Here is a 20,708-nt window from a genome sequence, read left to right on the forward strand (position 1 = left end):
TGTACATTTCAGACCCATCCGGTCAGGTAAGTGGGTCACCTTCTGCTCAGAAAACACTGGTCTCCTTGGCAAACAGCCTGTAGCTAAAAGGCCACATTTCATTATCTGCCATTCCGCCCCCCCACTTCCTTTTCTGTGATGAATTTGCAGTGGATTTCACTCTACTATTTAAGTGCTCCTTTCCCACTCCTGCCGTTCCCGGTAACTCTTATGGCTGTTTGTGCATTATTTAAAAGATAAAGAAGAAATGATTGCCTAAAGCATCAAATCAGCTGCCACTGGGGTTTTTTTTCCTTCAAAAAAGGGGAATAAATTTTCCTGTTCCCAAAAGAAGCTCTCCTCCTTTAATTGTGACAATGTAAATTGGAAAGCATTGGTCTGGACAGGATTCTATGCCATTTTGAAGAGGATGCTCTCCTAGATTTGATTTTGGGTGTAACCCCCAAATCCCTATTTATTACACTACAAGCATTTGGCTGGATCTGACTTTATGTAATTTTGTAGGGGACACTCTCCTATAGGTGTGCGTGTGTGTAATTCATCATGGCCCAAGACTTAATGTGGTGTACATACCCAGTTCCTTATTCATATAAAACATATATTGGTGCCTAATGGCCATTCTATAGTTTTGACTCCTGCCTTGTAAGGGGTTGGACTAGATCATGGGTAGGCAAACTAAGGCCCGGGGGCCAGATCCAGCCTAATCGCCTTCTAAATCCGGCCCACGGACGGTCTGGGAATCAGCGTGTTTTTACATGAGTAGAATGTGTCCTTTTATTTAAAATGCACCTCAGGGTTATTTGTGGGGCCTGCCTGGTATTTTTACATGAATAGAATGTGTGCTTTTATTTAAAAGGCATCTCTGGGTTATTTGTGGGGCATAGGAATTCATTCATTCCGCCCTCCCAATATAGCTCGGCCCCCCACAAGGTCTGAGGGACAGTGGACCAGCCCCCTGCTGAAAAAGTCTGGTGATCCCTGGACTAGATGGTCCTTGAAATTCCATCTGTACAGTTCTATGACAAGGGATGCCATTTCGGATACTGCCATGCATTCAAACAAGCCATCTGACATGACTCTAGGGCACCCACATTTCCAGTTTATGCTATTTTGGAAAGCACACACTGCTTGAGGTGTGGGTAAGTCCTTATGTTGCCAAAACAGCAATATTTATACAAAAGAGGGAAGTATCTGTAGCCTTGAGGGAATTCCAATCTTTGCAGAAGTCCCCCCACTAAAAAACAAAACAAACAAAAAACACTTTTGGCGAAAACACTCAAAATAGCTCAGTAAGGACTGATGCTCAGAGGATAGTCTGACTGTTGGAAGAGAAAAAATGGATTGTGTGCTGGGGTAATGGAATGGAATGTCATGGAGGAAGGCATGGCTGGCTGAACACTGAGCTGGAGGACTTCTTGCTGCAATATTTTGTTGTAGGTCCCACCTGTCTTCTTAAGGTAACAATTTATTTTTCTTCCATTTAAAGAATTAACTCCCAATCATTTAAACTGGGACTTATTTACTAGGTAGCTTAGACTTGTTTGTATCTCATGCTCTACTTCACCAGAGCATGCATTTGAGCACGTTAACAATTTTAAACCAACTTTATATCTATACATAACACAACCCACAAGTAGGTTTATTGATCATCAACACCAGTTGTTCCAATCCAGCAAAGACTGGGAACAAAAAAAATGAAACTGGCCTGGGACAGGAAATCAAACCGAAGGAACAAATTGGTTTCAAAGGACCAAACTACATGTGACATTTAATCCTTTAACATGGATCCCCCCCTCAGTTCCTCAAATATCATTGGCAGAGGCCCCTTAGCAGCATAAGAACAATGGGAGGGAGAGTTGACTCCTTCTTTGTGTACCAAAACTCCCCCCCCCACAAGTTAATGCTAGCCCACCTTCAGTTGGAAAGCTTCCATTGATGCCAAATTACATACAGCATTAAATGCACATCAGCATTTAATGCAATAGATACATACATATATGCTTCAGGGAGGAGAACTGAACTACAGTATGTGTGTTTTAACGAAGCTATTTATGCAGAAATCAGATGAATAGTTCCGTGAACTTCAGAAAATTGCATCTATTTTGGTCCAGTAAAAAAAGTAATAATACCCTTCTGTCTATGGGTATCTACAATCTCTGAAGAAGTGTGCATGCACACGAAAGCTTATACCAAGAACAAACTTAGTTGGTCTCTGAGGTGCTACTGGACAATTTTTTTCTCTCTATATTTCTACAATTATCTTTGCTAAATGAAACAGATATGCAAAGATGCAATGGGCGAACACATTTAAGTTATTGAGCTCAATAGCATCGAGAAGATATTTGATACAGACACACTAGGTAGAGATGGACGCTACAAATACCCATTGATTCAGATTTCAGGGAAGAGTCATGGAGTTCAGTCCATCTCTGGCTGAACTGACACTACAGATAACCCCCAGAGCACATCCATCTCCAACTGCCAGCTCAAGACAAATTACCTTCTCTCCAGGATTCTCTCTCTTTCACTGATTACCTAGGACTCAAATTGAAAGCTATCTGACTTCTGAGAGGGCTTTTGTTTGTTACATTCCTCTGGATTATGCAAAAATAATTGGGGAGTGGGAAGGGGAAAGATTCTGGTGTGTGTTTGAAGTCTTACAAACACAATGGACTGATCTTGCCTGCCCAATTTAGTTAAAACTGGCCAGTCCTTGGGCTAATTTAATTGTTTCCCCACAGTTAGTACTGTAAACTGTATTCTATTAATGCAAATAGGGTGTGGGAGGGGGGTTACAGATAAAATGCAGAATTCTTAATCTGAAGAAGTGTGCATGCATACAAAAGCTCATACCAATAACAAACTTAGTTGGTCTCTAAGGTGCTACTGGAAAGAATTCTGAATAATATCTTGGGGCAAAACAACACTGTGGCAGTTGTAGGAAAATAAGCTATTTATATGGAGTCTGAAACTGAACAGTAAACCAGAAGAATGTGATTTCATATCTTTGAAACACCCCCCCCCCCTTTTAAAAATGTAACTTTTTAATGCAACAGCACACATCTCTCTGTTTGTATTGTAAAAATTAAATGCAGGTATTTAGACCCTGACAGAAAAATAATTTATAACACAAGTCTATACATATCTACTCAGATGTAAGTTCCGCTGAGTGCAATGGGAATTACTTTCAAGTAAATGGGTATAGAATTGCAGCCTTAATCTGATGTTTACGTTCCATTGTAAAATAATGGTTTATGCGTGTATTCAAGATTTACTCATGATCAAAGAAACACAACCCATTAATGGCTCAGTCAGTGAGCTTGTACTTAAGGGCATTATGCTGTTGTGCTTACTTCCAGTACAAATTTCCCTGCAATTTATCTAAATCCTTCAAGATGAATTGCAGATAAAATGATCCTTCAGATTATCAGGAAACAAGAATACTACCCTCGGTAGTTCCTGTCAGCTGTATGTAAGAGTTAGAAAGTGTTGCAAGCTAGTTCCGTCGAAACAGTGTGATTCTTCCGGTAGACGGACGTTGGAAAGAATCTGGCATGTAATATCAGTTTTCTCCAGGACAAAAATGTCAAGATGTTGCTGGGTGTTCATATACGCTCCTTTTAGCTATGGAGACGATATGCAAAACAACAACCAGCAGCAAAGAAAGCATGCATCTACGCCATTTATGGGATTAAACCTCTGAGTTAATCACTAAGCAAGTGATCCTGATGAAGCCCAGTAATAACGGCCATCTCATGAGTGCCTCTCTCCAGGACAGCACGCCATAGATGGGCATCACTCCTAAAAACATCATGGCGGAAAGGGTCAAAGGCAAACACAGCACAGAAATGGGCAACAGCAGAGCATGGGAGGAGACCTGTCCAATGGGCAGATCTCAGAATTGTGTATAAACATTCTGTTCAGTTAGCCATGACACCCACCCAGAGTTCCACCTTCCAGGTTCTTTGTACTGATGATCTGGCAGGCTCTGATCATTCTTTTCAGGGTCTGGTATGTCCACCTTTACAATGCATGAGTAGAACATTTCCTGTTGAGTGAGTGCACAATGACACCACAGGAAGGAAAGAACATGCTAAGTCAACCCACATGCATCATAATTAATAGTAAATTGTTGCAACCAAATATTGTAGCCAGGCTATTATTATTTTTTTTAAAAAAAAAACTAATACTTCTGCAAAATTCAGGATTCTCTGAGCATGCTGATTCCTCCCTCTTGTTTCTCAATGGCCCTGATCTCATTAGAATCATGGAGCTGGAAGGACTAAGGAGGGTCATCAAGCGCAGCCCCCTGCAATGCAGGATTGTTTTGCCCGATGTGAGGCTCAAACACACCAGCCTGAGATGTGCACACCAGGCTCGTTCTCTCCCAGCTGAGCTATCCCAGCTTTCACTCCTGTTGGTACTCACCACCGGAGTTTGCTCTTAAAGGGAGTGATAATGGGATTGCAAAAGATGTACAGCATATCAGAGTAGACCTGTCTTACTCCCGTTGTACAAAATGCCACGACAGCTGTGTCAGACATATTTTAAGGATCAAGCTGTACACCAATTTAAAACCCAAGAATTCTGCTTTAATTCACTGGTGGATCGGCCTGTAGTTGGGTTTGCAGCTCCTCCACCCCCATCCTGATCGCATGAAGCATTTCATTCTGTTTTTGAGTGCTGCCTTAGCAAAACAAGTTTTTCACCTGTTTTGGGGTGCTAATTTTGCAAATGCACTCACATGCATTCAGAGCACATCTATTGACAACAATCTGATAAACCTCCAGGGGTGAACGTTTTTCTTCCTGGTCTAAAATGAAAGGCCTAGAGAGGTTGTTTTACAGAGGCACCAAAAATGAATTTTTGCTAGCAAGACCAACAAAGATACATTTAAAAGGGGGGGGGGAGTATTTACATGCAAGCAGTGCTCTAGCTTTTATGCAGACTAAAATCATAAATAAATAAATCCACAATAACAAATCTAGAGGGAGAGAGTGAATGAACCCAGGAATTGACTTGAAAACAGGTGTTGGTCTTCAGTAACAACCTAAGTGGAAATTTGTTTGGGGGAGTTCATCTGGGACAAACACTTTGTTCCTCCCATGCTGCAGAGTTAAAAGAAAGGAAGTATTTGACATTCCAAAGCTGGCAGGGTTAATCAGTAATGTACCTGATTAATCTCTCAGGACTCCGCTCCATAACAAAGCTTCTATTCTGCTATTGTTCAGATCTCCAGAATGGGTCAGTAGAAAATGGAAGGAAAGGCATTTGGGCTTGACTAAAGGGTGCTACAGTGCGGAGAACCTGATCAGGGTGATAATACAGGAGTGGTGAAATATGGTGCAGGGAGTCCTACTTATCATGATGATCCTTCATTTAATGCGGAAATGGCCTTTGCTCAGATTGGGATGCTCTGGATGCATGGGATACAATGGTCACCTTGTTATTAAAGATTAAGAGCAAATGAACTATCACTCAGCCATGAAACAAGCTAAGGGTCATCCTTAACGGTGGTGACAAATTCCACAAGGGCAGCAGCCTGTGGCCGATGCAGAGGAGACAAAAGTAAGTGCTTTCTTATGGCGTGTCCTTTCATTGTGGCAACAGCTCTTGGCACTGTAAATCAGCTGGGCTCAAACAGCCCATTTGCATTTTATTTTTTAAAAAACGGGTCCACGGTTAAAGAGTTGATGTGAAGAGGAAAGACAAAGGGCCCTTTGGCACCCTGCACATCATAATCGCCGCCACCACCATAAAAAGCATATGTATGCATGAAACTGGTCTGTATAAAATGTAACTTGAAAAAAGAGACATTGCGCATACTTTTGTAAACCAAGAAATATTTAATAAAAATATATTTTAAAAATATTTATACACCGCTTAATATGCAGAATCCCTAAGCAGTTAACATAAAACGCAGTAAGATCATCAATAAAAATGAAAATGTATATACAACATTTAAACCAAAAATTACAAAGAAATACATCTGTAAAAACTATCAATAAAGCTTCCAGTTAAATATCAACGAATGCCATGGCAGACACACCTGCAGTATTTAATTTAGAAATATAGAGCCCACTTTTCTTTATATAATAAGCTCAGAATTTTTTGAATGACAGCTGCATCCCATCCCCCTCACCAAGTCCGCATCATTTCCTGCTGCTCCTTTCACTTCCACCTACTTTTTGCCTACTGCATTTTAGGTTCCCGCTCCAACTATTATCCTCAGGAATCCGGTGTTAGACAACACGCCCTTTGGCTTGGGCTTCAGGAGTGACTCATGTCTGGCCCTGGCCTGGCTAACCGTCCACAGAGATGGTCAGGAACACTAGCCCTAGGGTTGCCTGTTTGAAAACTGCTCCCAGAATCAGAGACCTTGGGGCTTTGTGCTCATCGCATCACATATGACAGTCAGAACCACAAGACTTCTCATTTTTGTCATGCAGTCTACATCTGGGTGCAGTTTGGATGCTGCTTGAGCAACTGAAGAGACTCTGGGAAGTCAGGATGCTGAAATGATTACGAATTAGTGGATTAATTCATTAATGTCAATTATCCATACAGGCCATACACCCGCATTTACTCTGCTTCCAGTATGCTCCCACCCACCGCTGGTTTGGGAAGTGCTGTATCCTGCCTCTATCCTGCCATTTCTTGTGACCCATTTCCCCTCAAACCAGCTGAATTGAGAAAAAGAATGACCTAGCAGCGTTTTCAGCTGCCAATGGGTACACAGCTTATGTTCATATACATAATGAAATGCTAAAAGAGTTGAAATCAAATATGTAGCTTTGAATCTCTTCATAGTCTTAAAAAACAAAACCACCTTTAAAAACTTGATCAACCAAACATTCAAGGAGATTCCCTTGATAATATCCAAAAAGAAAGTTATAATTTCTTCTGTGGGGGGTTGGGGAATGAGTAGGCAGGAGAACAATCTCTGATTATTGTCCCCCCCCCAGCTCCCCCCCCCCCCAGCAGGATCCTTATTACCTTGAAATCTGCATGGAGCAGTGAATGAAACAACCCACACATGCTGGGACTTCAGATTACTCAGCAGGAATAACCGATAGAACAGTATGGTATTTCCTTTTTCCTGAAGGGTTAGAAAGGCTTATATAAGCCATGAAAGAACAAAATGGAAGCATGTTTTCATGCCATGATACAAAAAATGCATTCATATGAATACATGTGGCTATTTCCCAACCTGTTGAGAAAGACACCAGGGTTAAGTCTCCACAATCAATGAACCTAATAATAATAATAATAATAATAATAATAATAGGAAGCTGCCCTCTACTATCTAGTTTAGTATTGTCAACTTTGACTGGCAGCACTTTCCAGGGGTTCAAGCAGGAGTCTCTCCCAGTCCTACCTGGGACTTAGGGTGATATTCATCGTTAGTCTTATTCGCAGCAGACCCATTGACGTTATTTTATTTTATTTTATTTTGCAATATTTATATACTAATAAAACCTCAAAGTTTAATAGACATGACTAACTGAGGTTCATTAATTCTAATGAGTCTTCTACTCTGTGTAGGACTTTGTCTTGGCACTCTAAAATGAATGGATTCCTAATTTAATTGAGCTGTAGATCACACTGAGTGCTGACACATAATATTTCAAGATCTCTTGTAGTCAACGCACAAAACCAGTTACAGTGGGAGCCTTCCTCACTGCAAAACTTGCAAATTCAGAAAGCGAGCATCCCCTGGGAAACTAGGTGGGTGTTCAACGAGTATGTCTGGTTTTGGTCCATGGATATCATTTTATGTTTTAGCCTTTGGGATGGGTGGGGATGAAATCCAAGTCATGATTTGACAAAAGTCAGGTGTTTTTGCTTTATCAGCTTGCATATGCTTGATGATGGCTGTTTTGATTTGTCCAGAATGGAGCTCACACACAGTATGTATTTTATAAAGGAGAGAGAGAGAGAGAATTAAGCACAGAAGAAATACTTTCCTTTTCTGTGAGTCCTCGGAAAACACCCAAATTACAGAACTTTTGGTTTTAGAGATTCTTGATTGACTCCCTAACCTTTTGCCTTCTCCAGGTATTTCCCAACACCTTGTAACGATTAGGCTAGCAAAGCAAAAAGTTTAAAGGACAACAATTTAATCCTTTCCAGTGTATGTATCCGTCTCATTAAAGCATTCTCCTGGAGCAGTGTAATGATGCATCAAATGGAATCTATTTCAAGGTAAAATGAGTGCTGCTGATGTCTAACACACTGTTCCTGAGACCTGACTTTGGCTCCAGACCTTGTGCAGCCTAGCACTGGAATAGATTAAATATCAACCCGGGTCACGTTCTCATGGCCCAGGCACAAGTGCCAACATTCTTCCAATTATTCAAGGCCAAAAAGAGAGCAACCTGCCTTGACAGAATTGTGACACAGCTTGATTAGATTTAGCTTAGATGCCTGCCGAAAAGGATACCCTGGTATTTAACTCAGATGGGGACAGGAATGGTTATATCTGTTCAAAAAGAATGAAGGCGAGGGGTGGGGGGGGGGAGAGAGAATGCAGCAAGAATCTCTTCAAAAGGGATGGAGGAGCGGGGAGAATACAGCTGTGTGCATGTCTAAGTGTGTGTGTGAAATCTAAAATCACCCCACTTTTGCGATTGGCATATTTCACTTGTTATGTAAGCACAGGATGCCTTGACTTAAAGGCATGTTTGAGTTCTTTAAACACTGTCAGCATCATTCACTCCAAATGACTTTTGAAGTGCAAACTCAACGGAAAAATGCCCCAGCTGCAATCAATTCACACATTATGCTTTCCAGGTATGGGTGCACTAGACTTTCTCAACACTGAATAACGGAATGTGTGAATGGGTTTTGCATGCAACCCGCTTTCTCCCTCACCTGGTGCACTATCTGGTTTTGAAAGTCCCACTTGAAGAATGCAAATATGTATGGAAGAAAACCGTGTGCATTAGCACATTTCATTCTCATGGATTAGCAGTAATCCAGTGGGCAGGCCAAGCAATCCAATGTGAGAGTGAAACTGTGGACTACTTTGCACAGGGGAATTCCCCCATGCCTGCAGTTTCTGAACAGTTATAGAATCATGGAAATGTAGAGTTGGAAGAGACCACGAGGGTCATCTAGTCCAACCCCTGCAATGCAGGAATATTTTTGCTGAAACCCATAACCCTGAGATTAAGAGTCTCATGCTCCATCAACTGAGCTATCCCAGGAATCAGTGTGGCCACATGCTTGCTACTTACAAGGAGGCTCCATTTCAACATAAACAGCCCTTCCGTCATCCCAGTAGTGGTTCTTGAGGTGTTCGCCCTGAACCCAAGAAAGCTTCTCGACAGAAGATGTGGAGCAATTAGGAAATTGTGTGAATGGTGAAAATATAATTTAGATCAGGGGTCAGCAAACTTTTTCAGCAGGGGGCCTGTCCACTGTCCCTCAGACCTTGTGGGGGGCCGGACTATGTTTTTTTGGGGGGAAATATGAACGAATTCCAATGCCCCACAAATAACCCAGAGATGCATTTTAAATAAAAGCACACATTCTATTCATGTAAAAACACCAGGCAGGCCCCACAAATAACCCAGAGATGCATTTTAAATAAAAGCACACGTTCTGTTCATGTAAAAACACCAGGCAGGCCCCACAAATAACCCAGAGATACATTTTAAACAAAAGGACACATTCTACTCATGTAAAAACATGCTGATTCCTGGGCCAGATTTAGAAGGCAATTGGGCTGTATCCGGTCCCCGGGCCTTAGTTTGCCTACCCATGATTTAGATGCAGGTCAGTATGGGTTAAGAGGTTTGGGAGAAAGGCAGTCATGTATCTAAACTGAGCTGGTGAGAGGCAATGCAGTTGGGAACCAGGATAGGATCCACTGTTACCTTGTTACAAGTGGCAGCAATTCACAGTAGTGGTGGAAGAAATACTATTACATGTAAAATTATGTATTTGCTTTTTTTATCCTGTGGTGGCCACAAGACTCCAGAAAGCAGCTGTGGGAAACTTAGTGGTCCTCCAGATGCTTCTGAACTACAACTCCCAAGAGTTTTGACTGGCTGGGGCGAAAAGGAGTTGGGTTTTAACATTGAGTGTGAGCCACATGTTTCCCAAACCCTTCCATAGAGCAGAAATCAGAACATATGTAATAGTTTCAGAAGGCTAATCCCCCCAAAACACATCAGGACAAGCTAACTTGAAGACTCTTCTTGAATTCTGAAATGTAGATCAAAGTATATACCATTTCTTTCTACACTGTAACTCATTTCACAGTTCTCCATTGCTTTCAAAATTCAGCTGATTTCACATATTCAACATTAAGGGAATCTGATGCAACATTTCTAAAAAGCCAGGACATTGCAGTGTATTTTTAATAGCCTTATTTGGGTCTTAAAATGGAAAGTTGTGTGTCATCACCATGATTTCAGTACTGGTTTTTTCACACGCAAAATCATGAGTTTCTAAAAACTTCAGTTTTAAGATATGCAAAGCTGGCAAATGTCAGTACAAACGATGCATTCAGCTCCAGTATTGAATCCAATATAATAATGTTACATTCTCTCCGCTATGTATCATTGCCCTTTGTCAGGGAAAGGTTTTCTCGCCCCCTCCCTCAAATCTAAATGGCATTTGATTGTAGACGCCTAGTTAAGTGGTGGTGCAGGAAAAGGACAGGCAAATCTGGTCTCTATATAATTAGACCCAACATGCTCTCTCCTGAATTCTTAATCTGCTGTATTCACTTGGCTGCTATTTGCATCACTGCAGAAAAGCCCCTCCTCATGCTAATTTGCGAAATGGGCTCTTCTATTTAGAGCTGTCAATACAATGTCCATTCATTATCCAGTATCTTTCTATGCCCAAAGGACCTTTCCTGTACTCCCTAAGCAATGCGGTATTCTTCTTCTCGTTCTTACCATTTCTCATTTGGTTAGCACAGTCATTTTAACCTGGGGATTTAGTGGCGAGATCCTTTAAACATCCAGGCATTTAGTGAAGTGTCATCAGTACATTCTCTCCCCCATTTCAGACCAGTTTAGGAACCCTAGAAAAACGCAATATCCATAAATAATGAATATTGGTTCACCATGGTGATTATGGTCCAAATTCCTAGCACAAATGGATGGTTCCTTTACATATGTGGAAGGCTTCACATAGACCCCTTGTACTGTCCACTATGTTGGCCACAGAAGAAGGACTCCCACATCGCAGGGTGTGTTTTGTTTTTTTTGCCAATTTCCCCAGCACCATTTCCTCTAAAGCAGGCACGTCCAACAGGACCTGAACCCCCCAAAACAGGGCTTTCCTTCTTAAACTTTGACCTAATCCCCAAAAAAGCGGGTAGATCACTGCCAGTTTTTAACTCTGTGAGTAGATCTCAGTCTCTTGTGAGTTGGCCATCCCTGCTCTAAAGGGCTTACACACAATGGAGAAAGGGTTCTGGGCAGTGGTGGCTGGTGCCCTTTGGGACTGGCAGGGTGGAAGGTGGACTGGCCAAGAGTAGAAAGAGATAGAGCCAATGATAGGCAGGGCCAACTAATTCTAGTTTTGTCTTCATCCTTCTCCCTGCAGAGTTCTGCAAAGGCAACACTGAGATGGAGAAGGAGGAAGCTTACAGCCAGTGTCAACCCTTGGGCTGAATGTCAGGAGGAAGGCAGGCAAGTGGGAGCTGGTTGAAGACAGAATTATGTCGGTGAGGCAGCACCCCATCTTCCCTAAAGGAACAACCTCCAGCAGTTCTGCGTGGCAAACTGAGTTGCATAAATTGTGACCAAAGGATCTCTCTCTCTCTCTAAAAAAAGTGTATTTAGGCACTTTGAAGTGTGCTCTAGTAAGTATGGATAGGCTCTGAACTGAGATGTCCTTTCATAGCACATTCAGGGGAGAATAGAGATGAACGAATTTGCGACCTAGTAAGGTTTTGTACCATGTGGTTGGTCAGATGTCTATGTTAATGCAAAGGTGATTGCCTTGTTCAGTGGTAAAGTTTTTCTATATTTATCACTGGATAAGTCAGTTATATGTAAGGAACTTCTGGCAGGTGACATTGACTAGGCAAGATATTTCCTTGAGTAACTGAGCATCACAAGAGTTAGATATTACTCTTTTATTTTATTTTTTGAAAAGGAATGACTTGCCTTCTCTGTAGTTTGAAAGATATAAATATTTGAAGCCAGTGATGTATTTTTAAAAATATCTACATGTTCCAATATGCTTGAGGTGCATTTTAAAAAATAATAATAGTGAGATACCATAGCATTGCCTCTGAATACCCCAGTGGATCTTGTCTGCTGGATTTTAAATGCCAGTACAGATGGTACATTTTTGCAAAGCTGAAGGAAACTTGGCTGGACACCCAGAGAGAAAAACCAAAAAACCAAAACTCTCAAGTTAAACATAGTCTTGTTCCTGTTTCTTGATATACCATCTATTAATTGCAGAGATATTCTAGAGCAGTGTTTCCCAACCTTGGGTCTCCAGCTATTTCTGGACTACAACTCCCATCATCCCTAGCTAACAAGATCAGTGGTCAGGGGTGATGGGGATTGTAGTCCGAAAACAGCTGAAGACCCAAGGTTGGGAAACACTGTTCTAGAGGTTCAGTCATGTAAGTGACAACACACCAGCTCAGGGATGTGTTTATACCTTTGATAATTACCATATTTTTCAGTGTATAAGACTATATTTTTTCCTAAATTTTTTATGTTTAAAATAAGGGATCGTCTTATACATGGATAGTGCACAGTGCATTTTATTAATTTTGAGTCCCAAAAAATAGGGGGCGTCTTATACACGGGGGCGTGTTATACACAGAAAAATATGGTAATTTGTTTCAGTTCCATGCTGTAGGTGTTTTATTATATGCCTGTTGCGTCAAAGACATTTTTGTGCTGATCATGGGCTCTTGTTAGAATCCTGAATGCCTTCTTTTTCTATTCTTTTTTTTAAGTCAAAGTTTGTTGTCTTCAAGGTTTTAGAGAAACCTTTTGGAAAATTATATACACACAAAAGTATTAAGACGCAATTACAAAGTAGTAGTACTTTTAAACCTTTGAAATACGGTACATATGCTAAAAATAGTTTTTAAAAAACAAGAAGAATTGAAGTGCTCAGAATGAGAATTTTGCATAAATTAGCAGTGAAGGATCTGTAAGGACAGATTCTGAAGCTGAGGCTCCAATACTTTGGCCACCTCATGAGAAGAGAAGACTCCCTGGAAAAGACCCTGATGTTGGGAAAGATGGAGGGCACAAGAAGGGGACGACAGAGGACGAGATGGTTGGACAGTGTTCTCGAAGCTACAAACATGAGTTTGACCAAACTGCAGGAGGCAGTGGAAGACAGGAGTTCCTGGCATGCTCTGGTCCATGGGGTCACGAAGAGTCAGACACGACTAAATGACTAAACAACAACAAGCAGTGAATTGTGTCCTCTATAGTTTGGTGTGTTGGTGTGTGCCACATTACTGTATTGGGAATAATAGGCAAATCATGTTAACTTGAATTGGTGCCAGGAGACAAGGGTGAGGTTCCTTCTGCAAGTGGTTGGACTAATCAAAGATGTCCCTAGTTCCTGGAAGGACCTTGGCCCGCAATGTCCAAATGGGTAGGGTATAAATAATAAATTATGTGGTTTGATATGAAAATGAAGAAAACCTCAGAAGCCATTGTAAAGAGGGAGAAAACATTTGTGGACCCTGCATTCTATCCGGACAATGATGCGCTTCTGAGCACAATTCAGAGTGTTGGTGCTGACCTTTAAAGCCCTAAATGGCCTCGGCCCAGTATATCTGAAGGAGTATCTCCACTCTCATCGTTCTGTGCAGACACTGAGGTCCTCTTCCGAGGGTTCTTCTGCTGGTTCCCTCACTGCGAGAAGCGAGCTTACAGGGAAGGAAGAGGGCCTTCTTGCTAGTGGCGCCCTCCCTGTGGAATACCCTCCCTTCAGGTGTCAAGGAAATATACAACTATCTGACTTTTAGAAGATATCTGAAGGCAGCCCTGTTTAGGGAAGTTTTTAATGTTTGATGTTTTAGTATGTTCTGATATATGCGGGATATAAATAAAATAATAATAATAATAATATTTTATTATAATATTATAATAAAAATAAAAATAATTATCATTATCATTATTGGATTTATTAAAATAAAGAAACTCCTGGTATTGGAGGTGTCAATATATCTGTAGTTCCTTATTAATTGACCTGATGCTGGAATTGGTATCCATAAAATCCCCCCACCTAAAGTTGGAATGCTTACTCAAGGGTTGAAGAGTGTCCTGTTAGCACATCCATTGTGGAAAATTGATATTTTTTCCAGCATTCAAAAATACCCCATTGCCTTTTGTGTTTAGGGCTCTGCTTACACTGCCCCCCAAAGAGGAAATGGATCAGCTGTCCAAGAAAGACAGGCTAGTGCACAAATTTGCATAAAGCTTGCCTAAAACTAATTTATAGGTGTAGATGGAAATTTAGAAATAATTATAATAAATTAAACAGAAATACAATACCTCTCACCATACTGGAACCAGAGGACATGTGCGTTTGCTCAATCTGCAGTCCAGCTCCTAGACATTGGCAGTCAAATTCAAGACCTTTGGTTTCCTGTCTTACGTATAACTGGACAGCCCTTCAGAGGACAACTCCTTCAAACAGAGGACCCGCAGGCACCATAAGTGTGACTTTAAACATCCAGGCCATGTCAATATTGTGAGCCTAACTTGGACGCGTATATGATTTGGCTAGAATCATGGGAACCTCTGGATTGATGAGTCTGACATCATGGCGATGGCAAGTTTCAAGGAAATTTTTATCCCCTTCAGCTAGGCTACTCCCCCCTCAACTTCTTCCACACTGTAGAAATTATATATATTAAATATACTATCACCAGCGCTCAGTGCCCCCTCCCTCCAAATTTAATTGTCTCAGAAAAAAAGCTTGAAAGCATAGCACATGGAAGCTTTCATTTGGAAGTGGAGAAAAGTTTGTTCTTGGCACTTTCGAAAGGGTTGTTGTGACCTTCCTTGTCTTTAATCTTCCTACTGATTTTACTGGATTCCAAGAGGCTTTCAGTGAAATGCGTTTTGGCCTCTGAAGTATCCTCTCCTCCCCCCACCCTCGCCCCCCCAGTGTCAGGCTGTATGGAATGTGAAATGATCCAAGCCTGCAGAGGAGAAGGGAAGGCCTTGCACCTCAGATCTGCTGCTGTCCTGGAGGCAGCGCATCAATTTACCAGACAGAAGGTTCATTTTCATGGTGGAGGGTCCACGATGCCCCGAAGCTGGCTGTGAAAAGAGCAGCCATGGTAACAATCCATTTTCTCAACTTCATTCAAGCGGAAGAGCCCAGGAGTCTTGACATTCTGCCCCCCAGCAATCTAAGGTCTCCTCTTTGCCCTTCTCTTGTTCCACAGCTACTAGGCTAGCTTTTAACAAAGCTCAGGGTTACTTAATGAATGGGTCAAAGAAAGAACATCCCTTTCCATATCCCCCACCACAGATTCCCCCAGAGGACAATGAGGCATCATTGATGAGAGCTATTGAAACATCCTCTGCCTCACTGCAATCTGCAGGCCACCTGAATGAAATATAGACAGATTTCAGGTTTGCCCAATACTTAGCTTGCGGTTGACATTTTAAAATAGTTGGGGGGAAAAACCCGTTGAATCAAATGGCAGTGCTACTGGGTCAACCTTGAAAGCAAGTGAGTATTTGGGGTGAGAATTGTCACCTTACATTGCATTCCTGCACTCTGAAAGACTTTTACATCGCCTCTGGGGTGCTCAGAACTAGTGTGAAATCTTTTGCTTTTAATTACTTTGGGCTGTATCCAGTTGGTGATCTGCCTCTGTTAGAAAGCTCTTTGATCCAGTGGAGACTTCTGTCAGTGGAACTGGGATCGTGGGCATTTTTGGCAATTATGTCTTCCCCTGCAGCCACCTTGAGCCACACTACCCACCACTGTTCCAAAGAATATTTCAATATTTCAATATTTGTGTGTGTGTGTGTGTGTGTGTGTGTGTGTAATGGATCTGTGGTTTGGTGGGGGGGGGGCACTGTGCTATAGTACTTTCAATCCTCTCTGTAGAAACAACGCTAGAAAGAAGCATTGAGTGCCTGCTGCTTGGTCCCCTAGCAGTTATGTTTTGGGGTCCCACAAAGTTCTGTTCTGTCTCAAATGAGATGTAGCATCTATATGAAAATGTTGGGGAATGTCTTCTAGTTTTTGAGGCCAGAGTCATCAACATGTGGGTGACACTCTGCTCTGTCTCTCAATTCCTTTTTTTATTTATTTAATTTACTTCTATATTATTTGAATGATGCTATAATAATCCATTTGTCCAAAACTGTTATTTCACTATTGCCCAAAACTTCACTATATTCTTTTCGATAAAAAAAAATACGTAGCTTTACATCCACTTTGTATAGCATTCTTCAAAATGGAATATGCTGGAGCCAGTTCTGCATCATGATCAAGTCCAGTGTTGTGATGCTCCATCTCCTCATCCCTGAATTTCTTTATTACCTCTAATAATTCTCTGTATTTTTCTGGATCCTCTTCCACAAGTGTCCTGATATGGTGTGAAATATACTCAGAGTCGCAAAGTGATTTCATGCTCTTTATTCAGCTCATAGTGGTGAGGAGGAATGAATAAATGTCCCCTCACAGTATCTGCTTTATATACATTATTTACACAATGGGCTGCACATGATTGGCTAATTCTGGAATTCTACTGTAAGCCAATCAGGTTGTGGATTCACTTCTATCTGGAGCAGGATTGGGTGGTTCCTGCCAACCAATCATACTGCTGCATTGTTCTAGGACCAATCAGACTGCTGCATTCTGAATCCTATTGTTCTAGGACCAATCAGACTGCTGCCTTTTGGATCCTATTGTTCTAGGACCAATCAGACTGCTACAGTTTGGATCCTATTCAACTCAGTACATAACACCCCTCCCCTCTAAGTTCCAGTCCTGCCCGGGAGGTCGCATTCATAGTCCTCAAGGTATGCCGGCGGCCTACGTGTGCGTTGTGGCCTGGGGTGTTCCCTGGTCCGGGCTCCGGGTTCTGGCTCGTGTTCCAAGGATGCTGGCTGTGATGCGGCTGTTTGGTCTGGTGCAACCGGCTCGCTCAGTCGTGGTTCTGGTTCCGGTGTCCTTTCGGCCTCACGGGTCCTCTCTGTATTTACTGATTCTGCCTCTCCTGCTGGCCCCTCCTGCTCTATGGGCCTCACTGCCCCGCTGTTCCCTTGGGACTCCTCTGACCTGTCCTCCTCCTGGTTTTCTCCCGGGAATCGTCGCCGTATCTGGTCGCAGTGGCGGCGCCAGCATTGCCCCCCATCCGTTAGCACCTCGTACGACACGGGGCCAGTGACCCTGGTGATTGTGGCGGGTACCCATGCTGGGCCTGCCCCAAAATTCTTTGCGTACACTGGGTCCTGGGCCTCGAAGGTCCGGGGGTTCCTGCCTTCCCCCACCACTACCTCATCCTGAGCTCTATCGGGGTGAAGGCGGTCCAATCTGATTGCAAGGCGCCGACCCATTAGTAGTTCAGCGGGGCTCCGGCCAGTCGTTGAGCTGGGGGTGCTGTGCTGTGCTAGAAGGAATGTGGCAAGGCGGTACTCCCAGTCCCCTTGCGTCATGCGGCGAAGGGTGTCCTTGGTGGTCCGCACCATGCGTTCTGCTTGGCCATTGGTGGCAGGGTGGAACGGCGCCGAACGGATGTGGCGGATGGCGTTCTGCGCTGTGAAGGTTTGGAATTCTCCTGACGTAAATGCAGTCCCGTTGTCTGAGACGAGAGTGTCAGGGAGCCCGTGGGTTGCAAACAGCCTGCGTAGTACCCGGATGGCTGCGGACGTGGAAGTGGACGGTACCAGTGCGACTTCCAGCCATTTGGTGTAGGAGTCCACCACTATGAAGAATGTTTTCCCCTGAAAGGGGCCAGCGAAATCCACATGCAGGCGTGACCATGGTGCTCGGGCGGACTCCCAGGACTGGACTGGGGCCCTTGGGGGGTCTGGGCGGGATTCTTGGCAGGCCTGGCAGTGTTTGACCCAGGCCTCTATCTCTCCATCGATCCCCGGCCACCACACATAACTCCTGGCAAGGGCCTTCATTCTTACTACCCCTGGATGTGTCTCGTGTAGGGCTGTGAGGACCCTTTTGCAGAGGGGCTGGGGAACAACGACTCTGCTTCCCCATAACAGGCACCCCTTGTGGGCCGACAGTTCATGTTTGCGGGTTGTGTAGCCGGCGAATTCTGGCCCGGGGCTGCTGCTGGGCCATCCCCTCCACACCCAGTCCAGGACCCGGGAGATGACCCTATCTTTCTTGGAATGGTGTGCAACTTCTTGTGCCTGAATGGGGCGGTCGGGAAGCAGCTCCAGGCTCATAACCTCTTGTGCAGGTGCTGGGTCAGGGCCTGTTTCCGGTAGTGGTAGCCTGCTGAGGGCGTCCGCATGGCCCATCGCCTTCCCAGGTCGGTGAATCAGTGCATACTGGTAGCTGGCAAGGAAAATTGACCACCTGAGGACGCGAGGAGACAGCACTTGGGGGGTCTGCTTTTCGGGGGCAAACAAGCCAAGCAACGGCTTGTGGTCAGTCACCACGGTGAAGGGCCGCCCGTACAAGAAATCATGGAATTTTTTTACTCCCTTTACGATTGCCAGACCCTCCTTGTCGATTTGCGAGTAGTTCCGCTCGGTTGTGTTGAGTGTCTGGGAAAAGTACGCCACCGGTACCTCTCTTCCATCCGGGAGTTGGTGCCCCAGGACAGCTCCAATGCCATAGGGTGAGGCGTCGCATGCTAGCACCACCGGCAGCCTCTCGTCGAAGTGTGCCAAGACCGAGTTTGAGACAAGCAAGTCCTTGACTGCCTGGAATGCGGCCTCCTGGCGCTGGCCCCACACCCAAGGGGCCCGCTTGTCCAGGAGTCTGTGTAGGGGCTCCGCTACCGCTGCCTTGTGGGGAAGGAAGGAATGGTAAAAGTTCAATAGTCCCAAGAAGGCCTGAAGTTCAGTCTTGCTCTTGGGCGCTGGGGCATCACAAATGGCCCGTACCTTGTCCCCAGTCGGGTGGACCCCTTCTGCGTCCACCATAAATCCCAGAAAGTCCACCTGAGGCACTCCTAGTAGACATTTTTCCCGCTTCACCTTGAGACCCGCCGTCTGGAAACGGTGCAGAACGGTGCGGAGGCGGTCCTCAAACTCCTCTGGTGTGGGGCCGGCAATCAACACATCATCGAAGAAGGGGGTGACGCCAGGAATCCCTTTAAGGAGAGAGTCCATTATATTCTGGAATATGCCTGGTGCCACGCTGACACCGAATTGCAGCCGCTTTACCCTGAACGCTCCTCTGTGCGTCACAATCGTCTGTGCCTCTGCTGTGGCCTCATCTACTGGCAGCTGTTGATATGCTTGGGCCAAGTCCAGCTTGCCAAAAATTTTCGACCCAGCCAGGGTGGCAAGGACATGGCTGACCACTGGCACTGGGTATGCGTGGGCCGTGAGGGCCTTGTTTATGGTACATTTGTAGTCTGCGCAGATGCGGACCGAACCATTAGGCTTGACGGGTGTGACGATTGGGGTTTCCCAGGGAGCATTAGGCACCGGCTCCAGCACTCCTTGCTCTACGAGTCGGTCCAATTCCTCGTCTATACGGGGTTTCAAGGCGAACGGGACCCGGCGGGCCTTGAGCCTGACCGGTCGTACTGCGGGGTCAAGCTGTAGCGCAATGGGGGGGCCCGTATACTGTCCCAATTTCCCATCGAAAACCCCTGGAAATTCCTTGCATATGGCGTCCACGTCCACTTGTAAGCTAGTGTGGTTCACCCCGGTGACAGCTAGCCCCAGTGGTCCAAACCATGCCAATCCCAGTAAGCTAATGTAGGGGCCCTTGACCACAAGCAAGTCCAGTTGCCGCGTCCGCCCTCGGTATTGCACCCTGAAGGTCCCCACCCCCATTGTGGGGACCTTACGTTTCTGGAAGTCCCGGAGGGTGAATGGGGCCGGCCTGAGTTTGGGACCCCCAGTGGGACACAGTTTCCTTAAGGTCCTTGCCGAGATTATGGATAGAGTTGAACCCGTGTCAAGCTCCATGCGGCATGGGGCCCCCTCTATCTGTACCTCTACATAAATTTTCTCTACGTTGGGGTGGGGCAACTGGTATACCTGGAAGTCCGTGAGCTCCGTCGAGTTGCCTTGGTGCGTTGGGCCCCGGGACCTGGGGCTCTTGGATTGGTCATCTGATGCCTGGTGTCGGGTGGGCCGAGCCCGACACACCCGGGCGATGTGTCCCGATTTTCTGCACTGCCTGCACTCTGCGTTGCGGAAACGGCAGGTCCTCCTCTCGTGACTCTCCCCGCAGCTTGCGCAGTTCCCTCCTTCTCGTCGAGGCAGCTGTGGTCTGTGCGCTGCTTGAGTGCGCTGCTGTACTCGGTGCACCTCCTCCCTGTCGGATCCTGAGTCGTCGGTGAGGTCTTCATGGTGGACCCTCGGTTGGGATGGCAGGCTCGGCCGTGCCTCTTGGGTCGACCTCTCGGCAGCTTCTGTTGCCAGGGCCTCCTCCAGAGCGACCTGGAACGTTAGGTCCTTCTTAGCGTAGAGGCGTCGTTGCAGCTTCTCATCCTTCAGGCCACCGACGAGGCGGTCACGAAGCATGTTCTCCAGCTCTGAGAAGTTGCAGAACCGGGCGGCTTGGCGGAGAGAGGTCAC

General features: G+C 44.7%; 1 protein-coding gene across 1 annotated transcript in view; it reads left to right on the plus strand.

Annotated features, from left to right (window-relative positions):
• The first annotated feature begins 1,292 nt into the window (after positions 1-1,292).
• The window catches only part of LOC308464883 (uncharacterized protein), a 179,331-nt gene continuing 159,915 nt past the window's right edge, over positions 1,293-20,708 (plus strand). Inside the window, exons 1-2 of the mRNA XM_080984529.1 lie at positions 1,293-1,457; positions 11,569-11,689. Of these exons, the coding sequence (XP_080840655.1) occupies positions 11,637-11,689 (53 nt within the window). The 5' untranslated portion in view covers positions 1,293-1,457; positions 11,569-11,636. The remainder of the gene's footprint in view (positions 1,458-11,568; positions 11,690-20,708) is intronic.

The sequence above is a fragment of the Podarcis pityusensis genome (assembly GCF_964106645.2).
Source record: "Podarcis pityusensis genome assembly, chromosome: 1".
In the NCBI taxonomy this organism is placed as follows: domain Eukaryota; kingdom Metazoa; phylum Chordata; class Lepidosauria; order Squamata; family Lacertidae; genus Podarcis; species Podarcis pityusensis.